This window comes from Euprymna scolopes, chromosome 46 (assembly GCF_053919585.1).
Source record: "Euprymna scolopes isolate OS-2025 chromosome 46, ASM5391958v1, whole genome shotgun sequence".
Classification (NCBI taxonomy): Eukaryota; Metazoa; Mollusca; class Cephalopoda; order Sepiida; family Sepiolidae; genus Euprymna; species Euprymna scolopes.
Genome location: NC_136527.1, coordinates 138,250,497 through 138,275,121, shown reverse-complemented (window position 1 = coordinate 138,275,121; position 24,625 = coordinate 138,250,497). Strand labels below are relative to the sequence as shown.

General features: G+C 32.1%; 2 protein-coding genes across 3 annotated transcripts in view; both read right to left on the bottom strand.

The window, feature by feature from the left end:
- Positions 1-23,582, bottom strand: part of LOC145271428 (uncharacterized) — a 24,537-nt gene extending 955 nt beyond the window's left edge. The window contains exons 1-3 of one of the 2 annotated variants that reach the window (XM_080126959.1): positions 23,462-23,535; positions 23,065-23,130; positions 1-209 (exon numbers count right to left, since the gene is read on the bottom strand). The exon at positions 1-209 is cut by the window's left edge and continues 955 nt beyond it. In XM_080126959.1, coding sequence (XP_079983085.1) covers positions 1-185 — 185 coding nt within the window. In that variant the 5' untranslated portion in view covers positions 186-209; positions 23,065-23,130; positions 23,462-23,535. Of the gene's footprint in view, positions 210-23,064; positions 23,131-23,461 lie in introns of both variants that reach the window. The other variant, XM_080126960.1, reaches the window with a different exon arrangement.
- The window catches only part of LOC145271429 (uncharacterized), a 390,062-nt gene that overhangs the window by 163,334 nt on the left and 202,103 nt on the right, over positions 1-24,625 (bottom strand). The window lies entirely within an intron of this gene.

Here is a 24,625-nt window from a genome sequence, read left to right as displayed (position 1 = left end):
GAGTCACAAACTTCGCAGGAGAATGCTTTTGTTCGTCGCCTAGCTTCTCTTTTCTGCTTCTTGTTTTTCTTGGAGAAGGAAGTACCGGACACATTGCGTTTCACTTTATCGGGTGCTGATACCCTTTCTGCAGGTGAAATATCGAATATTTTTTCAGGCGAAAGTTTGGATTCTTGTTCTTCCATATTTTTACGTGTATTTTAAGTATTCTGTAAGAAATGGAAAAATACTTTAAAATGTAAAACAATAAACAATAGGTTTTTACTTAAAATTTACTAAATTAAATTAAAATTTTATGGCTTGATGATATTGTTTGGAATCTCTATCTGTACCGTAAAAAATTACTTTAAAAAAATGGAATTCCGCAGCAATTACATGACAGTCACTCGGATGTAAGTGTAAAACACAAAATAAATAACACACACACACAATCATATTAATATATATATATATATATATATATATATATATATATATATATATATATACTAGACTAGATTGGCCAGGTAAATGTGCACTGAACAGATACCATAATACTTATTATAGTTAAATTCAAATTTTGATATATCTGTTTTTTTTTCTTTTTTTTAAATCGTTAATTTCTGTATTATATTTAAGTTATTTTAAACCCCACTCTTCCCATGTTAAATAATAATTTCGAAACAATAACGTTAATATTTCAGCATCCCAATTGTTCTTTTGTTTTTTATTCACATTTAAATTATCTAAATTAACAATTGTTAATACTGTCTGCTTTTTTTTTACATCGTTCATTTCTGTATTACGTTTAAGTTATTTTTAACCACACTCTTCCCATGTTAAATAATAATTTCGAAATAATAGCGTTAATATTTCAGTGCGCAGGTCAAAATCTGCAAAAGAAGCGATTTGTGTTTATTTGTTTATGTTGTTATGGGTTAATGTTTATGCGCGCGCATGCGCAACTGGATGCCGTAAACCGGAAAGTGGGTTACATCACTCGTTACAAGGTCATTTGAGTTTTGTAATTATATAGATTTAAACGCTTATTTTTTATTTCCCACTTTGTTTTGATTTACATCCCCCACACACCTGCAAACATGAAGGCAATGCTGGGTAACCCCGCTAGTTGATATCTGAATTGAATTAAAATTTTGTGGCTTGATGACATTGTTCAGAAATCGATCTCCATAAGTCACTTGTTTTTTTGCGTCACATATTTAGAGTTACTTCCTTTGTTTATGGATTCGTTACAATTTATTTTATAAAAACAAGATGGCCGCAATTTTTCACCTTCGAACACGATTAAAGTTTTTTTTTTGGTTTAAATAGTTCAGGTAATTTTGACTGCATAAATTGTAAGCTAAGATTGTAATTTATTAGAATTGACAACAAAAAAAATCAGTAGAAACCATTGTTTTTGTTTTTATTTGAAAACTATTTATCGACTACAAAATTTCGTCCCAGTAGTGTAGAAGCACCAAATTATGTAATTATATAGATTCATTTATTTCTCTGATGTTATGTCTTTGTCATTTGCATGTGTGGTGGTGGTGGTGATGATGATGATGACATTCGTATATATTTTTTAGAATATGTGATAAAATATATAAAATAAAAATGTGAGAAAATATATATATGTATATAAAATATATAAAATAGATTTGTTTAAATAATTCAGTAATATTGACTGCATAATTCGTAAGCTAACATTGTAATTTATTAGAATTGACAATAAAAAAATCAGTAGAAACCATTGTTTTTGTTTTTATTTGAAAACTATTGTACACGCATTCACATTTCAAGCCACTTTTCTTGTCATACACATACGTGCACACATACATATATTCACGTTCATGTACATACACTCACATTCATGTGCATAAACACACACGCTAACGTACACACACGTACGCACACACCGGAAACAACTACAAAAGCAAGAGACCTGAGTTGTTTCCTTCTTTTCGATTCGGCTCCCGACCTGAGTGGTCAACAGACATGCCGCTCCCTTCGGGGCGCGCTTCACGCCCCCTGATACTATATGTGAGGCAAGAGCCAACTGACAGTACGTACACCTTACACGCTTTCTCTCTCCATGGCCTGGATTGACTTTCTCACTCTCTCTCCCTCTCTCTCTACAACAATAGGCTTTCACTCTCACCAGCTAACAGTGAGAGATGCACGCCAAACTGGATTGACTTTCTTTCTTTCTCTCTCTACAACAATAGGCTTTCCCTCTCACCAGCTAACAGTGAGAGATGCACGCCAAACTGGATTGACTTTCTTTCTTTCTCTCTCTCTCTACAACAATAGACTTTCCCTCTCACCAGTTAACAGCGTGAGATGCACGCCAAACTAAACATGTGATGTACCCTTTCTTTTATTTGTTTCTTCACGAAATAAATTCTAGATCGCTTATTTCAATAAACGCGTTGTTCGTTTCTTCCTCAAAACAATTCATTTTTCCTATTTTATACGAATGCGGGTATGTATAATATATCCACCAGTCCGCAACAATCTCGATCAATCTATCTAACTGGAAAGCTTTATTTTGGATGTCCCCCCCTCCCTTGGAAAACTGCTCGTGCTAGATTTTTACATTCAAAAGTTTCCCCTATTTGGAACTCTTGCCTCTTATTTTACTTTCTATGCTTCACTTGTTTTTTCTTTTTTTTTTTACTGTGTTTGAAAAAAAAGTCAGTGTTACACGAATGACCCGGTCTAAGCTGGGTTGACATGCTAGTATATATATGTGTATATGAAAACAACTACAAAAGCAAGAGACCTGAGTTGTTCCCTTCTTTTCGATTCGGCCTGAGTTGTCGACACGCTCCCTGCTACTATGTGTGGGTCAAGAGCCAACTGACAGTACGTCCACCTTACACGCTTTTTCTCTCCATGACCTGGATTGACTTTCTCACTCTCTCTCTTTCTACAACAATAGGCTTTCCCTCTTACCAGTTAACAGCAAGAGACGCATGCCAAACTAAACATGTGATGTACCCTTTCTTTTATTTGTTTCTTCACGAAATAAATTCTAGTTCGTTTATTTCAATAAACGCGTTGTTCGTTTTTTTTCTCAATTCAATTCAATTTTCCTATTTTGTACAACTGGGGGATATATATAATATACCACCAGTCTGCTACACTATTTATCGACTACAAAATTTCGCTCCAATAGTGTAGAAGCACCAAATTATATTTAGACTAGCGGGACCTGTGGAAATTCCACAGGGAACTAATTCATATGTAATATATTGATGTTGGCATTTTGTGTAAAAGGAGACACTCTGGTATTATTGTAACCCTTTTGTTAAAATTGCAAAAGTATTTATCTAAGCGAGCAAGGGACATCCGGTGTGGCCCGGTTGTAAAGTACGCTTAAATATGATATTTTAATACTTGCAGATTTCGTATATATTATAGAGTTAGTGTTCTATAGATTTTTGTATATTATAAAGTCGCGATTTCCAAAATAAAAAAAAAGTTTGTCTCTGATGTATCGTTATTTTCATGGAAAGTGTTCACCTGAGCTTCAATCTATGGTCCCCTCTCGCCAAACTTTCACAAGAAACATTCGTCTAGCTGAAAACACTATCAATAATTCCCCCCACTCTTTATCTGTGCCTAAACCTAAACATAGATTCCATGAAAAAAAGCTTCTTTCTTAGAACTGCACGCCTGTCAAGTCTAAGGTAAACAAGTTCTTGATGAGCCGTTCCATATAAGCTAACAAATTTACCGAATTGGTTACTATATTGTCCAATTTCTACTGAACACTCTTTAACCCTTATCCTCGAGTGGCCTCTTGGCTTGATAATGTGGTGATGCCTGTGTAATATTAATAAATAAATAAATGACGTAAGCGCCATCAGCTATAATTGAAACCGAAACCAAAACTTATGAAGAATTCTTGATAAAATTGTTTATTACAAGAAATGGAAGTCGATAACAATTAAACGACAGTCACTCGGATGTAAGTGTGACACACAAAATAAATAACACATACTCTAGCCTATTAATATATAGATACTGTGATGTTTTTCTGTGTGTGTCTGTCTATGTGTGTACATTTCCCTACCAAACTACTCTGTCAATTTTCAGTCTACACACTGTAGATTTGACATAAGGGGTATTGAGATTTGGGAAAATCTTTTTAATTGGTTTTCGGATAGAAATTTGGTTGTAAAGGGCTCAATGTTCAACGATTTGGCCTTTGAAAACTCTACCAAACTCCTCTGCCAATTTTGGGTCTAAACACTTTAAATTTTAGATGTAGGTTACTTGCACATGGATCAAACTTTTTAACTTGATTTGAGCTCAAAACAAATGTTAAAATAAAACAGTTTAAAAAGGAAGTGCTAATAATCAAATCTCAAAAGTTTTCATTCATGAAATAGCTTAAAAGCCAGAATATAGTCATAGAAATGTTTAGAATGATCTAGAAGATCCCAGAAGGTTCTGCAATAATTTAGAATGGGTTGTGGTGCCATATAAATATGTTTGTGGAAAGGGAAACTTATCAGGCATCAGCTCGAACCCAATAAGATAACTCCAGCCCCTGATGCGTGGATAAATCCAGCCGAAAGAATCAAACCCCCAAAAAAAGGAAAATACATCCCCTCAACCCACAGAAAGTTGCAGAAAATGCTCTCTGGACTAGTGGTAAATACTCATTATAAATATTCGTACTGTCTGTCTATCTGTGTGTGTGTGTGTGTGTGATGCGGTTTATCTCAGCCTACAGGCAACCCACCCAGGCAAGTTAGGTACCGAAATGAAACTTATGACCAAGCGGATGTTTTAGTGACATTCATATCCATGTTTGGTGTATGGAAATGCAACAAAAAAAATGCAAAAAAAAAATAGCGATTTACTAAACAACGTTTTATTTACTGGATATTTTTTGGGTATTCACCGGAAGTTATTATCTCCCTTAGTAAGGTCGATTTACTGTGTGTGTGTGTGTGTGTGACGTGGTTTTCAACCGAAAGAACCCAAAACACAAAAAAGGAAAATACATCCCCTCAACTCACGGAAAGTTGCAGAAAATGCTCTCTGGACTAGTGGTAAATAGATCTCATTATAAATATTCGTACTGTCTGTCTATCTGTGTGTGTGTGTGATGCGGTTTATCTCAGCCTACAGGCAACCCACCCAGGCAAGTTAGGTACCGAAATTAAGCTTATGACCCAGCTGATGTTTTAGTGATATTTATATCCATGTTTGGTGCATGGAAATACAAAATAAAAATGCAAAAAAATAACGATTTACTAAACAACATATATGGATATTTTTCAGGTATTCACTGGAAGTTAATATCTCCCTTAGTAAGGTCGATTTACTCTGTGTGTGTGTGTGTGACGTGGTCTTCAACCGAAAGAACCCAAAACACAAAAAAGGAAAATACATCCCCTCAACTCACGGAAAGTTGCAGAAAATGCTCTCTGGACTAGTGGTAAATAAATCTCATTATAAATATTCGTACTGTCTGTCTATCTGTGTGTGTGACGTAGTTTATCTCAGCCTAGAGGCAACCCACCCAGGCAAGTGAGGTACCGAAATGAAGCTTATGACCCAGCGGATGTTTGAGTGATATTTATATCCATGTTCGGCGCATGGAAATACAAAAAAAAAAAAAAAATGCAAAAAATAACGATTTACTAAACCACATTTCATTTACTGGATATTTTTTCGGTATTCACTGAAAGTTATCTCCCTTAGTAAGTTCGATTTACTGTGTGTGTGTGTGTGTGTGACGTGGTCTTCAACCGAAAGAATCCATAACACAAAAAAGGAAAATACATCCCCTCAACCAACAGAAAGTTGCAGAAAATGCTCTTTGGACTAGTGATAAATAGATCTCATTATAAATATTCGTACTGTCTGTCTATCTGTGTGTGTGTGTGTGTGTGTGTGTGTGTGTGTGTGTGACGTGGTTTATCTCAGCCTACAGGCAACCCACCCAGGCAAGTGAGGTACCAAAATGAAGCTTATGACTAAGCGGATGTTTTAGTGATATTTATATCCATGTTTGGCGTATAGAAATTAAAAAAACAAATGAAAAAAATGTAAAAAAAATAACGATTTACTAAACCACATTTTATTTACTGGATTTTTTCGGTATTCACCGGAAGTTATTATCTCCCGTAGTAAGTTCGATTTACGGAAAGTTGCAGAAAATGCTCTCTGAACCAGTGGTAAATAGAATTTTTGAAATTTTCTCATTTACTAAACATTTAAAATAAAAATAAAAGGAATCTTGTCATTGAATTTTGTTATTAATAAAGTGAATAGTCACTCAAAGTCTTGCTTGCTGACTGTTCTTAATTTTAACTAGCTTTCTTTCTCCCTTGTAACCTTCTCTTTCCCATCTCGTTTTTTTGACCTGTGTTTCACCAAGCCGTCATTATTGTTTAGCTTTGATAGTAGTAGTCCTAAACAACTGTATCTTTTAGGGTGTGAGTTCCATACAGCAGAGACAAACTCGCAACATCTCTTCTGTGAGATAGAGGTTGCAGGGAAGAGAAAAGATAATAACATCAAGGATGAGTGTTCATAAAGAAACGTTGCTTTAATTTGAATAAAATAAAATACACATCAAGTGCGTTTGAAAGCCAAGTCACGACGTAATTTTAAGAAAATTAACAAATATTTTACTTGTTAAAAATTTATAACATAAATATATTTCAGAGGTATACTCCATCCTCAGTATTTTGTTTTCTTTCTTTTTTTTTGTTTTCTTCTTTCTTGCCATATTGCAAAATTGGAGAAAGAAAAGTCTGTTTGTAAAGAGTTGCACGTTGTATCTCATGTGTTGTATCTCAGCGGTTGCATTTTGAAATGTTAGAACAGTGCGTAGGCAACACAAGAATAACGTCAAGGGTGTGAGTTCCATATAGAAACGTTGACTTAATTTGAATAAAATAAAATAGGCATCAAGTGTGTTTGAAAGCCAAATCACAACGTAATATCATGAAAATAAACAAATATTTTACTTGTTTGAAATTTATAACATAAATATATTTCAGAGGTATACTCCATCTTCAGTATTTTGTTATTTTTTGTTTGTTTTTTTTTGTTTTCTTCTTTCTTGCCATATTGCAAAATTGGAGAAAGAAAAGTCTGTTTGTAAAGATCCGCGCGTTGTATCTCAGTACTTGTATTTTGAAATGTCATTCCTATTTAAAAGGGTTTATAATACAACAAAAGAGCATTTTTTTTTATTATTTTAAATTGATGATGATTTGCAAAATAATTTTTGTATATATAATTTTTTTGGAAAAAAAGAATACATAAAAAGCGTCAAGGGTGTGAGTTCCATATAGAAACGTTGATTTAATTTTAATAAAATAAAATATGCTTGAAAACCAAATCACAACGTAATATTAGGAAAATAAACAAATATTTTACTTGTTTGAAATTTATAACAAACTAGCATTTCAGCCCGGCGTTGCCTTGCTGTTTGTAGGTGTATGTTGAGCAAAAAAAAAAAAAAAAAAGCGGTCAATTTTGTTGACTTTGACCCCTATTATGACCCCTTAACATTTATTCTTTTTGGGCACAAATCAAGTTATTAAGTTTGATCCATTGAATTTCGTTATTAATAGAGCGAATAGTCACTCGAAGTCTGGCCTGTTAGCAGTTCTTAGTTTTGACTAACTTCCTCTCTACCTTATAACCTTCTGTTTCTCATCCCGTTTTTTGACCTGTGTTTCACCAAGCCGTCATTATTTAAAAAAAACAATACACACGCAAACACATATATGTTATATTATCCGTTTTAGAGGGGGGTGCATATTTACGTGACACTTGGAGGTGTATGTTGAGCAAAAAAAGAAAAGCGGTCAATTTTTTTAAACTTTGACCCCTATTATGACCCCTTAACATTTATTCTTTTGGGCACAAATCAAGTTATTGTAACAATAACTTGATTTGTGCCCAAAAGAATAAATGTCCATGTCCAAGTAACCTATATCTAAAATTTCAAGTGTTTAGACCAAAAATTGGCGGAGGAGTTTAGTAGAGTTCTCCAAGGTTAACAGCTGAATTTCTGGATGAAAACCAATTAAAAATATTTTCCCAAATCTCAGTACCCGGTATATCAAATTTCGAGTCTGTAGACTGAAAATTGACAGAGTTATTGTGTGGGGAAATGTAGACACACAGACAGACACTTTCACTTTTTTAGATATATTTCAGAAATATACTCCATCTTCAGTATGTTTTCTTACTTTTTCTTTCTGTTCTTCTTTCTTGCCATGTTGTAAAGTTAGTGAAAGAAAAGTCTGTTTGTAAAGAGTTGCACGTTGTATCTCACGTGTTGTATCTCAGCTGTTATATTTTGAAATGTTAGAACAGTGCGTAGGCAATGCGAGAATATACCTCTGAAATATATTTATATTATAAATTTCAAACAAGCGCACTTGTAAAACTTGAATTTAAGCCGCTGAAATACACATTTGCCAAATTTTTGTTGGAGGAGCGTCAACGTGTGGGTGCTCAATTTACGTAAAATTCTTCATATCTTGGAAACTACTCGTTTGCTGGAATTTTAAACGTTATTTTCGTTTTCAACATCCTCAAAAACTTATAAATGTCTTAATTTTCCAAGTTTTTTTTTTCTATAGTGTGGAAAGTCGATTGTCTGCCCCCTTGCCGATCTTATATTCCCAATAGGTGTCGCTAGCAGTGTATCATTTAAAAAACAAGATGGTGGGAAGTTTTTCTTTGATAAAATTTCTCATAATATTTGATTTTCTTAAATGAAAAAAAAACTACTTGATCGATTTACGTGATTTTTGGAATGTGACATTTTCATGCAGTGACAAGTACGTACATTTTTTTGCAGATTTTTATAGTAAAAAAGATTACTAGTGGACCATTTAAAGACTTGCACTGAATTTTCTATAAAATAAAATACGCATCAAGTGCGCTTGAAAGCCAAATCACAACGTAATATTAGGAAAATAAATAAATATTTTACTTGTTTGAAATTTATCACAAATATATTTCAGAGGTAGACTCCATCTTCAGTATTTTGTTTTCTTTTTTTTCTTTTCGTCTTTCTTGCCATGTTGTAAAGTTTGAGAAAGAAAAGGGTGTTTGTAAAGAGCCGCGCGTTGTATCTCAGCGGTTATATTTTGAAATGTTGGAACTGTGTGTAGGCAACGCGAGAATAACGTCAAGGGTGTGAATTCCATAAAGAAACGTTGATTTAATTTGAATAAAATAAGATACGCATCAAGTGCACTTGAAAGCCCAATCACAACGTAATATTAGGAAAATAAACAAATATTTTACTTGTTTGCTTCTTTTATTTTCTCCAACTTTACAACATGGCAAGAAAGAAGGAAAGAAAAAAAAACAACATACTGAAGATGGAGTATTTCTCCGAAATATATTTATGTTATAAATTTCAAACAAGTAAAATATTTGTTTATTTTCCTAATATTACGTTGTGATTTGGCTTTCACGTGTACTTGATGCGTATTTTATTTTTATTCAAATTAAAGCAACGTTTCTATATGAACTCTCATTCGTGACATTATTCTCGTGTTACCTACGCAGAGTTCAAACATTTCAAAATACAACCGCCAAATACAACGCGTGGCTCTATACAAACAGATCTCTTTCTCCAAATTAATAACCTGGCAAGAATGGGAGAAAAGGAAAAAAAAAAACAAACAAAATACTGAAGATGGAGTATACCTCCGAAATATATTTATGTTATAAATTTCAAACAAGTAAAATATTTGTTTATTTTCCTAATATTACGTTGTGATTTGGCTTTCAAGCGCACTTGATGCCTATTTTATTTTATTCAAATTAAATTAACGTTTCTCATTATATTTTGAAACGTTGGAACTGTGTGTAGGCAACGTGAGAATAACGTCAGGGGTGTGAGTTCCATATTGAAACGTTGATTTAATTTTTTTATTTTCTCCAACAAAAATATGCATCAAGTGCACTTGAAAGCCAAATCACAACGTAATATTAGGAAAATAAACAAATATTTTACTTGTTTGTTTATTTTATTTTCTCCAACTTTACAACATGGCAAGAAAGAAGGAAAGAAAAAAAAAAGAAAACACTGAAGATGGAGTATACCTCTGAAATATATTTATGTTATAAATTTCAAACAAGTAAAATATTTGTTTATTTTCATAATATTACGTTGTGATTTCGCTTTCAAGTGCACTTGATACATATTTTATTTAAATTAAATTAATGTTTCTATATGGAACTTGCACCCTTGACTTTATTCGCGCATTGCCTACACACAGTTCAAACATTTCAAAATACAACATAGCAAGAAAGAAGCAAAAAAAAAGAAAAGAAAGAAAACAACATACTGAAGATGGAGTTTAGCTTTGAAATATATTTATGTTATAATTTTGCTTAATTTTATATTTTGTTATTATCCTATTATCTAAAAGTTTTATTAACGAATTAATTTTTTTTTATTTTACAATATTTTAAGTCTTTTTTATTTTACAATATTTTAAGTCTTTTTTATTTTACAATATTTTAAGTCTTTTTTATTTTACAATATTTTAAGTCTTTTTTATTTTACAATATTTTAAGTCTTTTTTATTTTACAATATTTTAAGTCTTTTTTATTTTACAATATTTTAATAGAATACGCAACCACCTCTTAATAAAAAATAGAACTTATGCAAATACAGAAAATATTGATTTTAAAAATCACATTAACAAAAACAAATGCAATAATTATAAAATAGAAAAATTTTATTTATTAATATAAAAAATCCATCTTAACATGGGGAGGTTGGGGGGTGTTCATACTATGCTGGGTCAGGTCATAAAAAAAAAATATTCTCTCTCCTCTAATCTTGAGCACGTGAGCTAGTTACTTTTAATGCATCTAAAACCAAGCTCCTCTTTACATCATCAATGCTTTGTTCCCCATCTGCCATTAATTGAAATGGATGGCTTTTGTCTTGAGGAGGCTCCATGTTTTGACAAACTTCTGGGTTTGACCTTTACTCTTGATCTGAAATGGAACACATACATCAGGTCTGTTATGGGATCCTTCTATCGCTCCAGAAGATATCTCACTACTGATGCAATTCTCTATCTATATAAAAGCCAAGTACATTCAAGGATGGAGTACTGCTACCACATCTGGGCAGGAGCTGCTAAAAACAGCCTATCCTGCCTTGACAGAGTACAAAATATACTTTGTGGCTTAGTGGGGGATGCCCTTTTCTTTTCCCTGCAACCTCTCTCCCACAGAAGAGACGTTGCGAGTCTTTGTTTTATCGTTATTTCCATGGCAAGTGCTCATCTGAGCTCCAATCTCTCGCCCCACCTCGTCAATCTTTCACGATAAACACCCGTCTAGCTGAAACTACTGTCATTAATTTTCCTCACTCTTTATCTGTGCCTACATCAAAACGTACATTCTATGAACAAAGCTTCTTTCTTCCGTTTGCCTGTTTCCCACCTGACTACAACTTGGATGTCGTCAAGTCCAACATAAACAAATTCCTGATAAACCGCCCCCTTAAGTAAGACACTTTATCAAATCCCCAATACTAACGATTACTACGATACTATCTCATTGCTTACTGTACACGCAATAATCCTTATCCCCGAGAGGCTTCCAGGGCTTGATAAGTGGTGACTACCATGTAAAAAAAAACAAAAAACTTTGTCATTTAAACAAAAGAAACCATTCTTTAGTAAGACCACCCCTATCAAGTTCTGGCAACTCAAGTTTTAGCGGTGCAACTTTACTATGGGTCTTCGGAAAAAAAAATGCATTTCATAAAAAAAACTTATTTGTCATTCTGAAATTAGTATAAAATCCAAAAATTACGAAAAATGGTACAATATAAAACAAAAAAAATGAAAATATGGAGACAGACAGACATAGTGAGATGAGATAAATTAGATTTACATAGAAAAGTGATACCTCACCATTTGAAAAAAACTATTTCTCTGCGCCACATTTAAATGTTATATTCGTTTTCAGCATATTCTGTTCGCTTTTAGTTCTTTCCTTTTATTAATTTCGTCAGCTTCCATCATCGCTGACAAAAACGCTACAACTTAGTCGTAAAATTTGATTTTCTTGAATCCAAAAAAAAAAACTACTTCATCGACTTAGGTGATTTTTGGAGTATGAAACCTTTGTTCTGTAACAAGTAGGGCTTTTCGGTGCTTAATCAGATTGGCACTTATAGCAATAAGCAAAAATAAAAAAAAGGGTTTTACTGTACCTACTTGTCACGAAATGAAGATTGGCATCACCTCCCCTTCTATAATTTTAACCAGAAATCTGCAGTTGGTATACAAACCTAATCCAGCGTAGTATGTCTCCTTTTATTAATTTCATCAGCTTCCATCATCGCTGACAAAAACGCTACAACTTAGTCATAAAATTTGATTTTCTTGAATCCAAAAAAAAAACTACTTCATCGACTTAGGTGATTTTTGGAGTATGAAACCTTTGAAACAAGTAGGGCTTTTCGGTGCTTAATCAGATTGGCACTTATAGCAATAAGCAAAAATTAAAAAAAAAAGGGTTTTACTGTACCTACTCGTCACGAAATGAAGATTGGCATCATCTCCCCTTCTATAATTTTTACCAGAAATCTGCAGTTGGTATACACACCTAATCCAGCGTAGTATACGTCTCCTTTGATTAATTTCATTAGCTTCCATCATCGCTGACAAAAACGCTACAACTTAGTCATAAAATTTGATTTTCTTGAATCCAAAAAAAAAAACTACTTCATCGACTTAGGTGATTTTTGGAGTATGAAACCTTTGTTCTGTAACAAGTAGGGCTTTTCGGTGCTTAATCAGATTGGCACTTATAGCAATAAAAAAAAAGAACTCCAATCTCTGGTCCCCCCTCGCCAATCTTTCACAAAAAACACCCGTCTAGCTGAATCCACTGTGAAAAATTTCCCCCACTTTATATCTGTGCCTAAATCAAAACGCGGATTCCATGAACAAAGCTTCTTTCTTAGAACTGCACGCCTGTGGAACTCTGTTCCGTCTGCCTGCTTCCCTCCGGACTACAACTTGGATGTCTTCAAGTCGAATGTTAACAAATTCCTAATGAACCGCCCCCTTAATTAAACACTTCATCAAATCTCAACGTAATGTACTTGCAATAACCCTTATCCCTGAGTGGATTCCGGGCCTTGATAAGTGGTGATCACTGTGTAAAAAAAAAAAAAGAAAAAAAAAAGGGTTATATTGTACCAACTTGTCACGAAATGAAGATTGGCATCACCTCCCCTTCTATAATTTTAACCAGAAATCTGCAGTTGGTATACACACCTAATCCAGCGTAGTATAAACACCCCCAACCTTCACATGTTAAGATGATTTTTTATATTAATACATAAAATTTTTCTATTTTAATCGAAACCGAAACTGTAGCATTCAAAACCGGTGACGTTACCACTATTTTTTTACGACCTAACCCAGCATAGTATTGTTGGTATCATAAAAGGGGTACCGTTGCATAATTGTCTAATAGTTCATATGCAGTTGTGTGTGCGTGTGTTTGTGTGTGTGATACATGTATTTTGGACAAACCTTAACTTCATGCATCGTTGATCTTTCCACCTGAAATTCATCTTGTTCCTGGAGGGGAGACTGAAAACCTGTTTTGCACGAATATTCATTCACTCCAAGACGATGATTGGTTTTATATAGTTTTTATTCACCTTCCAGATCTTGATCGCAGAAGAATGGAAAGTGAATGTCTTTGCTTGCGTGGTTCTTCCAAAGTCTTATTTTCACACACGTCAGAAATTTAATTTCTTTCCTTCTTTATCTCTTTCCTTCTTTCCTTCCCGTTCTTGTTTTTTTCGTGTTGCATTAAGATCACGTCATCCGTCATGAGGTTTGATTGGCTAAGGGCTTTTACCGCCTTTTTTTGACAAGAAATTGAAGAGTGAACAACCAGTTTCAGACAAGAATTGATGCACATAACACGTTACGAATGTCTTGAGGGACTCAGACAATATCAGTTTTTAAAATGGAAATGCATTTCATTATTCAGAAGAACGAATAATGAAGGTATGCTGGAGTGTTCAAGGAAGATGCTCCGAAAAGGTGACCAAGCTGAAGTTCCTTGGTAATGCGAAGAGAAAGAGAAAATCGATCTTTTTCAAGTTAGAATCTGATCGTGGAAAGCAACGCATGTGCGGCAATTTAAATATAATCTACGAAGCAGTCGAGATGAAAGCTGAATTATGGCTGTCAACCCTAACCCTAACCTCCCCTTCTATAATTTTAACCAGAAATCTGCAGTTGGTATACACACCTAATCCAGCACCCCCAACCTTCACATGTTAAGATGGATGTTTTATATTAATACAAAAAATTTTTTCTATTTTAATCGAAACCGAAACTGTAGCATTCAAAACTGGTGACGTTACCACTGTACCAACGTGACACGCATATAAACCAATTAAAAATAAATTAATATTAATGAACAAAATCTTGTCAAAACATGGAGCCTCCTTAAGACGAGAGCCATCCATTTCAATTGATGCCAGATGGGGGATCACCACGTTGATGATGTAAAGATAGGAACATCCCCCACTAAGCCACAAAGTCTATTTTGTACTCTGTCAAGACAGGATAGGCTGCTTTTAGCATTTTTTTGCCCAGATGTGGTAGCAGTACTCCATCCTTGGACATACTTGGCTTTCATACAGATAGAGAATTGCATCAGTAGTGAGATATCTTCTGGAGCGATAGAAGGATCCCATATCCTCCCAGTGACCTTGGCAACAGACCTGATGTACGTGTTCCGTTTCAGATTAAGAGTAAAGGTCAAACCCAGAAGCTTGTCAAAACATGGAGCCTCCTTGACGAGAGCCATCCATTTAAATTGATGCCAGATGGGGATCACAGCGTTGATGATGTAAAGATAGGAGCGAAGGAAAATGTACACACACACAAACACGTTCACTTTTATAGATATATAGATATCTATAAAAGTGAAAGTGTGTGTGTGTGTGTGTACATTTCCCTACGCAATAACTCTATCAATTTTTAGTCTACAGACTCGAAATTTGATATGCAGAGTACTGAGATTTGGGAAAATTGATGTGATCAGTTTTTGGCCAGAAATTTGTTGATTAAGGGGTCAAAGTTCAACGATTTGACCTTTGAGAACTCTACCAAACTCCTCCGACAATTTTGGGTCTACATACTCGAAATTTTAAATATAGATTCCTTGGACATGAATCGAACTTAATAACTTGATTTGAGCCCAAAACAATAAAGTTTAAGGGGTCAAAACAATAAATTTTAGGGGTAAAAGTTTTAAAAAATTGACCTTTTTTTTTTTTTGCTCAACAACGCCGGGCACCCATGCTAGTGTATATATATATATATATATATATATATAAAAGAAAATCTGACATCCTAGCCGATGTCTCAATAACACGACTGGAAGCCAAAAGTAAAAAAAATTGACCACCTGCTTGTACAAAATGGCCGAGTTTAGGGTGAAGGAATTAATTTTGCGATATTTGTTGTCCAAAGGGTCGAGCTTCAAAATGACACTGATCTTGTCAGGATCTGTCGCCTCTGTGGAAGCTTTTTGCAAGACATACATACATACATACAGGCGAGATTTATATTATGTTTTCGGGTATGCTGAAAATGAATATTGCATTTAAATTTGCCGCAAATAAAAAATATGTGCGCGATTGTGCATACAAAAATGGCGACTATTGATGACATAGGAAAATTACATTGCCTAATATTCGGAAAACAACTTGTTTGCGGCAAATTTTGATGCAGTCTTCGTTTTCAGCATACCCGAAATGCTATAAAAGTCATCAATTTATAAAAATTTTAACGAAAGTAAGTAAAAATTTACCGAAAAAGAGTAAATTTTAAATCATCACTGTGTGGCCAGAAAGTGGGTACTCATTTTACGTTAAATTTATATAGAAAAGTGATCCCCTCTTTTTGAAAAAGTAATTTCTTCATATAAGGAAACTGACCAAATATGCCTTACAGTTTAGTAGTAAAATTGGGGTGTGTATTACAATACACATAGATTCGAAAAAGTTGTCAAAAAAGCAAATATTTTGTATAGTTTTTTTAGTTTTAACTCATTTTTTCAAACTCAATGTATCGAACAGCAAGCTCACCGCCATTTGTCTTTTTCAAATATACTGTATGAGTTTCCAATCGAATAAACATTTCACATTGAATAAAAATACTAAAAACTTATCTAGTTAGTTAGAAGGAAAAAGGTTTTAATGTTTTTATTTAATGTAAAATGTTTATTTGATTAAAAAAAAAAAACGGCACTTCTGCATGACAGTGGCATGAGTCGACTGAATGAGAAATTCCGATACTTGTACAGTTTAGGCAAGACATTAAAAAATGAAAATATCGAAAAAAAAGGTTATATTGTACGAAGATCTCTGAATAAAAAATTACATTTAATTTGATTGAGTAGTTTTTTTTTTTACATTTTTATGAGAGCACGTTGAAGTCAGCCATTGTGAAATTTGCTGGACATGCCACGGGGAGATAACTCCATGCAAAGCGCCGATACTCCCTCCCCATCTTTAATTTTAGCTTTTCTTCCTAAAAATCGAACCTTTTGCTCGGTATCATATAAATTGTTTTTTCGCTGTAAAAAAAAAGCAAAAAAACTACTTGTTTGAATTAAGATCATTTTTTTTGGAGAACTTCGTTCTATAACGATATGTACAATATAACCTTTTTTCAATATTTTCATTTTTTAATGTCTTGATTAACCTGTACAAGTACTAAAACGCTAGGTGTATCAGAATTTTTGTAGGAATTTTTGACACCCCTAACAGGAAACTGCTAATAAAATATAAAAAAAACCTCCTAATTTCTCTTTTTAAAAGTGGGTTGTTTATTTTCTTTATGGATTATACTTCCAAAATAAACTATTAAAGTTGTTTTAAAAGTAATAGAAATATTTTAAAAAAAAAAACAGTAATGAAATTAACTGAATTTTACGAGCTCAGTATTTTTCAATTTTAAAACTTTAAAAATCTATCAAAATTTTTCTATTGATTCTATTTTTACGATATTTTCAGGGTCAATGTGAAATTTTATGCTCTTTCCAATAAACCGAATATAATATTTTAGACAAACGTTTTTTTTAAATTCACGCTCCCCCCCCATTTTCAAGTTTCTATTAAAAAGTAAATAATTAATTTACTCACCGAAAAGTAAATAATTAATTTACTCACAAATTGAAGAGAAAAGGTCAATAAATAATATATTCAAATTTAAAACTAAAAAAAGGTAGTGTTTTTTAGAATTTTACCTGTAAAGTTTGAAGTTTAAAACCTTTTTTTAAACCACGTTATTTGTTTTTTTTTTTTCTTTTTTTTTAATGGAACCTTGGTCCTTGCTCCTTTAATTGAAAAATAAATTAGGGCTTGAATTACATTTTTCGAGGAGTTATAAGCTTGGAAAGACAGGGGGTCGAATAATTCACGCCTCCCATTTTGAAATGTCTATTAAAAAGTAAATAATTAATTTATGCGCCAAAGTTTTATATATCACAAATTGAAGATAAAAGATCAATAAATAATATATTCAAATTTAAAACAAAAAAAAGTAGTGTCTTTTAGAAATTTACCTGTAAAGTCCGAAGTTTAAAACCTTTTTTTAAAAAAAACCACGTCGTTTTTTTGTTTTTTTTTAATGAAACCTTGGTCCTTGCTCCTTTAATTGAAAAAATAATTAGGGCTTGACTTAGATTTTTCGTGGAGTTATTAGCTTGGAAAGACAGGGGGTGGAATTCAATATTTTTCACGAAATTTCTGACACACCTACTGAAACGCCCTCTACCGGCCGTTCTGTGAACCCCAAATAGAAACAAGTGTTTCCAAGAACGCAAAAATATAGAATAACAAAATAAATAATATAGGAAAAGCAAAACATTTATTGTATTGAAAATATAATTTCAATGTTTTAATATTATTTCTTTCAAATGAAAATAAAATGTTAAAAACATGAAACATGTTACATTAAATAAAAACACTAAAAACTTATCCAATTAGGTAGAAGAGTAACTTCTCTTGCCTTTGATAACATTTATTTGTTATATATTTGTTTTTTTTTGGCAACTTTTTCGAATCTATGTGTACAGTAAAACAAACCGGATAGATTCAAAAAAGTTGTCAAAAAAACAAATATAGAACAAATAAATGTTACCAAAGGCAAGATAAGTGGGTTTGTTTTGCTAAACACATAGATTCGAAAAAGTTGTCAAAAAAACAAATATAGAACAAATAAATGTTACCAAAGGCAAGATAAGTGGGTTTGTTTTACTAAACACATAGGTTCAAAAAAGTTGTCAAAAAACAAATATAGAACAAATAAATGTTACCAAAGGCAAGATAAGTGGGTTTGTTTTGCTAAACACATAGATTCGAAAAAGTTGTCAAAAAAACAAATATATAACAAATAAATGTTATCAAAGGCAAGATAAGTTATTTTTCTACCTAACTGGATACCTTTTTAGTGTTTTTATTTAATGTAACATGTTTATTTGGCTCGAAAAACATACAGTGTTTACCGATGTATTGGAAAGTTCAAAATGGCGCCCAGCTTTCTGTTTCACATGGTAAGTTTGGGAAAAGGAGTTTAAAAAAAAAACATACAAAATACTGCTAGAAACTCGCTCAATATATATTACCCTGACATAGGCTGACATATATTCGGTGAGTTTTTAACAATATTTTGAATATTTTTTATTTTAAACTCATTTTCCACAGCGAGTATGCCGCCATTTTTGATTTTGCAATACATCTGTAAACACTGCATGTTTTTCGAGCCAAATAAACATGTTAAATTAAATAAAAACACGAAAAAATTATCCAGTTAGGTAGAAAAGTAACTCAGGCTTTGGTAACATTTATTTGTTATATATTTGTTTTTTGACAACTTTTTCGAATCTGTGTGTATAGTAATACAAACCCAACTAAAATAATTCAATGTTAACACATATTTAATCATGTGTCTTGCTCCATACTTTTCTTGAGTTTGTATTACTGTACAAATAGATTCGAAAAAGTTGTCAAAAAAACAAATATATAACAAATAAATGTTACCAAAGGCAAGATAATTTACTTTTCTACCTAACTGGATAACTTTTTAGTGATTTTATTTAATGCAACATGTTTATTCAGCTGAAAAAACATACAGTGTTTACCGATGTATTGGAAAATTTAAAATGGCACCCGAATCTCTCTTTGACACGGTAAGATTGGAAAAAGGAGTTGAAAATAAAAAAAAGTATGCAAAATACTATTAAAAACCCACCGAATATATGTCAACCTATATCACGGTAACATTTATTGAGGGAGTTTCTAACAGTATTTTGTCTAGTTTTTTTATTTATAACTCCTTTTCCCAAACTTACCGTGTCAAAGAGAATGTTTTTTTTTTTTAAACTTTCCAATACATTGATAAACACTGTATGTTTTTCGAGCTGAATAAACATATTACATTAAATAAAAACACTAAAAACCTATACAGTTAGGTAGAAAAGTAACTTATCTTGTCTTTGGTAACATTTATTTGTTATATATTTGGCTTTTTTACAACTTTTCGAATCTATGTGTACAGTAATACAAACCCGATAATTTTCAACATAAGTATTAAGGATGACTAATACATAATGTAAGTTTGGGAAAATGAGTTTAAAATAAAAAAAATAAATCACCCCCTTAAGTAAGACACTTTATCAAATCTCCAATACTAACGATTACTACAATAGTATCCCATTGATTACTGTACACGCAATAACCCTTAACCCCGAGTGGCTTCCGGCCTTGATAAGTGGTGACTACCATGTAAAAAAATATAACTAGATAATGATTTTTCGGTTTCATTTAAATTAATTTGTAGTAACTTATCTTGCCTTTGGTAACATTTATTTGTTATATATTTGTTTTTTTAATAACTTTTTCAAATCTATGTCTACAGTAATACAAATCCGAGTAAGTTATCTTGCCTTTGGTAACATTTATTTGTTATATATTTGTTTTTTAATAACTTTTTCAAATCTATGTGTACAGTAATACAAACCCGAGTAATTTATCTTGCCTTTGGTAACATTTATTTGTTATATATTTGTTTTTTGATAACTTTTTCAAATCTATGTGTACAGTAATACAAACCCGAGTAATTTATCTTGCCTTTGGTAACATTTATTTGTTATATATTTGGCTTTTTTACAACTTTTCGAATCTGTGTACAGTAATACAAACCCGATAATTTTCAACATAAATATTAAGGATGGCTAATAGATAATGTAAGTTTGGGAAAATGAGTTTAAAATAAAAAAATATCCAAAATATTGTTAAAAACTCACCGAATATGTCAGCCTATGGCATGGTAACATATATTGAGCAAGTTTTTATTTATTTATTTTTTATTTAATTTAAAATGTTGGTACTAGTGCACTTATTGATCCATGCTGAAATAATAACGTCATTATTTAAAAAGCCATTCTTAACATGGGGAGGGGAGGGTGTTTTGTACCTATTCTATACTTTAACCTTACAATTGAAAAAAAAAACATATCATAAAACTTTAATTAAACTTGGAAATACGATTTAAAAAATAGCGCGGATCACTCTCTGCATTAGCACCACGTTATTATTTGGAAAGCCATTCGTAATATGAGGAGGGTGTTTTGTAACTATTCTGTACTTTAACCTTACTATTGAATAAAAAAACATATAAAACTTTAATTAAACTTGGAAATACGATTTAAAAAAATAGCGCGGATCACTCTCTGCATTAGCACCACGTTATTATTTGGAAAGCCATTCGTAATATGAGGAGGGTGTTTTGTAACTATTCTGTACTTTAACCTTACTATTGAATAAAAAAACATATAAAACTTTAATTAAACTTGGAAATATGATTTTAAAAAATAGCGCGGATCATTCGACTCGAAAATCATACAGTGTTTATCGTTATATTTGAAAAATGCAAATGGCGGCATACTCGCTGTTGAATACATTAAGTTTGGAAAAAACGAGTTTACACATAAACATTATACAAAATACTGTTAGAAACTCACTCAATATATGTTACCGTGACATAAGGTATCAGAATTTTTGTAGGAATTTTTGACACCCCTAACACGAAACTGCGAATAAAATATAAAAAACTCGTAATTTCTCTTTTAAAAGTGGGTTGTTTATTTTTTTTATGGATTATACTTCCAAAATAAACTATTAAAGTTGTTTTAAAAGTAATAGAAATATTTTTTAAAAAATAATAATGAAATTAATTGAATTTTACGAGTTCACTATTTTTCAATTTTTAGTTCAGTATTTTTCAATTTTTAAAATATCGTTAAAATTGAATAAATTTTAAAATCTATCAAAATTTTTCTATTGATTCTATTTTTGCGATATTTTCAGGATCAATGTGGAATTTTATGCTCTTTCCAATAAACTATATATAATATTTTAGACAAATGTCTTTTTTTAAATTCACGCCCCCCCCATTTTGAAATGTCTATTAAAAAGTAAATAATTAATTTACTCACCAAAGTTTTATATATCACAAATTGAAGAGAAAAGGTCAATAAATAATATATTCAAATTTAAAACAAAAAAAAGTAGTGTTTTTTTAGAAATTTCCTTTAAAGTCCGAAGTTTAAAACCTTTTTTAAAAATACACACGTTGTTTGTTTGTTTTTTGTTTTTTTGTTTTTAATGAAACCTTGGTCCTTGCTCCTTTAATTGAAAAAAAAAAAATAGGGCTTGAATTACATTTTTCGAGGAGTTATAAGCTTCGAAAGATAGCGGGTGGAATTATTCAATAGTTTTCATGAAATTTCTGCTGACATATATTCGGTGGATTTCTAACAGTATTTTGTATAGTTTTTGTTTAAACTCATTTTCCCAAACTTACCGTGTTCAACAGCGAGCATGCCGCCATTTGCATTTTTCCAATACATCGGTAAACACTGTATGTTTTTCGAGCCGAATAAACATTTTAGATTAAATAAAAACACTAAAAACATATCCAGTTAAGTAGAAAAGTAAGTTTGATAACATTTATTTGTTATATATTTGTTTCTTTGACAACTTTTTTGAATCCATGTGTATAGTAAAACAAACCCACTTATCTTGCCTTTGGTAATATTTATTTACTATATTTTGGATTTTTTTACCAATTTTTGTCCGGCCCTCTGTGGCCTGGGTGACAAGATCACAGTGTAGTATCTGTTCCCACATATAATGTAGGTCAATGTAGGGGTAACCCTTCATACCAATTGTCACTATCCAGCTCCCCTACTCTCCGGGGAGTTGGTCCCCATTTCCCCTTCACTCCTCACATTAAAAATCGGCCCTGTGCCTAATTTGCTCGGTGGGGGAGCAAATAAATACCAACTCCACATATAAGACCTTGGTCAATGTAGGGGCAACCCTTCATACCAATTGTCACTATCCAGCTCCCATTTCCCACCCATCGGGAGCTAGTCCCCTTTTCCTTCCCCCCTCCCTCTCTCTCTCTCCACATTAAAAAAACGGCGTTGTCCCTAATTTGCTGAGTGGGAAGCAAATAAATACACACAAATCACAATTTTTCCCAAACTCGTAATTTATCTTGCCTTTGGTAACATTTATTTGTTATATATATATTTTTTTTTTTACATAGTACGTCACCACTTATCAAGGCCGATGGGCCACTCAAGGATAAGGGTTAAAGAGTGTAAAGTAGTCAAAAGGACAATATAGTAATCGATAGTAATGGAAGTTCGGTAAATTTGTTAACTTAAGTGGAACAGCTCATCAGAAACTTGTTCACGTTGGACTTGAAAACAACCATATTATAGAAAGCTGGAAAGCAGGAAAACGGAAGACAATTCCACAGGCGTGCAGTTCTAAGAAAGAAGCTTTGATCATGGAATCTATGTTTAGGTTTAGGCACAGATAAAGAGTGGGGAAAATTATTGATAATGTTTTTTCAGCTAGTCTAGTGTTTCTTGTGAAAGTTTATATATATTGTTATATATTGTTTTTTAAAATATAATTATCCACTTACACGTGTTTCGTCGTCTGCAACTCATCAGAATGGCTGAACCTAGCGAGATTCGAAATCGGGACCCCACTGTAATGAGAGTCGAATATATATATATATATATATATATATATATATATATATATATATATATATATAACTACTTCATTTAATCACATAAATTGATATACGAAAGTATAACTTTATGCGTAACCTTTAAGCATTTACTTCAACAGTGCTCAATACGTAGGTAGAGCTAGGTAGTAAGTTATAAAATATATATGGCAATTAAGCTACACAGAATATTCCGTGTTTCATCCACACTAGGATTCATAAGGCTTATATATATATATATATATATATTGATAACGTTTTTGTATTTTTTTCATTTATTTTTGCTTATAATTTTTCGTCGACTTACCTCCAAACGAAGAAAATTCTTCACAATTTTTCATTTCTTTGTTTAATTCATAACGAAAGACATCAAGTTGAAATTTAAAAAAACAAAACAAATTTAAACAAAGGAAGTGCTAAAAATAGAAAAATGCTTCGCTATCACCGACCGGTGTAACACTTTACTTTGTTCCTTGTGGAAAAAAGTCCATTTTCTAATAGTGTTCCTTATTTACTTGTCCCCCCCCCCTCCCCGAGGGCAGAGTTAGACACAATCTAGGTTTTTAATGTGGGGGAAAATCCAGATCATCAAAGAGGGGTACTCTGGATAGGAACAAAGATAAAAAAAAAATTGTCTCAGTCTTGAAGGATTTCGTGCTTGTACTAAAGACATAGATTCGAAAGAAATTGTCAAAAAACAAATATATAACAAATAAATGTGGTAATCGTGAAGAAAGAGAGAGCCTGTTTCCTCCGTTTGACTATAGGTGGCGTTACTGTCTGTCCACCCAGTTACGGAAGCACAAAATGTTTTCAATGCCACTCTTGAAATAAAAATAAATGTTTTTGTTATATTTTAATTTTAAACGTGTTTTTTTTTTTTTTTTTTTTGCAAACATATTTAAGTTTTATTTTTTCAAACATATTTACGTTTTTTTTGTTGTTGTTTTTGCAAACATATTTAAGTTTTATTTTTCCAAACATTTACGTTTTGTTGCTTGTTTATTTTCAAACATTTACGTTTTTTTTTTGTTTGTTTTTTTGCAAGCATAAACTAAATATTTTTAAATATTTTTCTTTTTGAAAAGTTTGCTTATGCACTTATTGTACCGGTACCGCGCTATTTCTTAATAGTAGTTTCAAGTAAGATTCAGGTTTTACAATATCCTTTTTCAAATATATATATAAATACTCGCGGAAAAGGTAAAATAAGTGCAGAAAATTAAAAAAAAAAAAAAAAAAAAAAAAAAGGGAGGGGCTCATAAAAAAGATTTAAAAAAAAAAAAAAAAACGTTGATTTTTTTTTTAATCATAAGAGCGTAAAAAATACTCGCCGAAAAACGGTTGTATGTTTAAAAGAAAAATATAGCAAAAACAAACGTAAATGTTTGGAAAAATAAAACTTATATATGTTTGCAAAAACAAAAAAAAACGTAAATGTTTGAAAAAAAATAAAACTTAAAACTGTTTG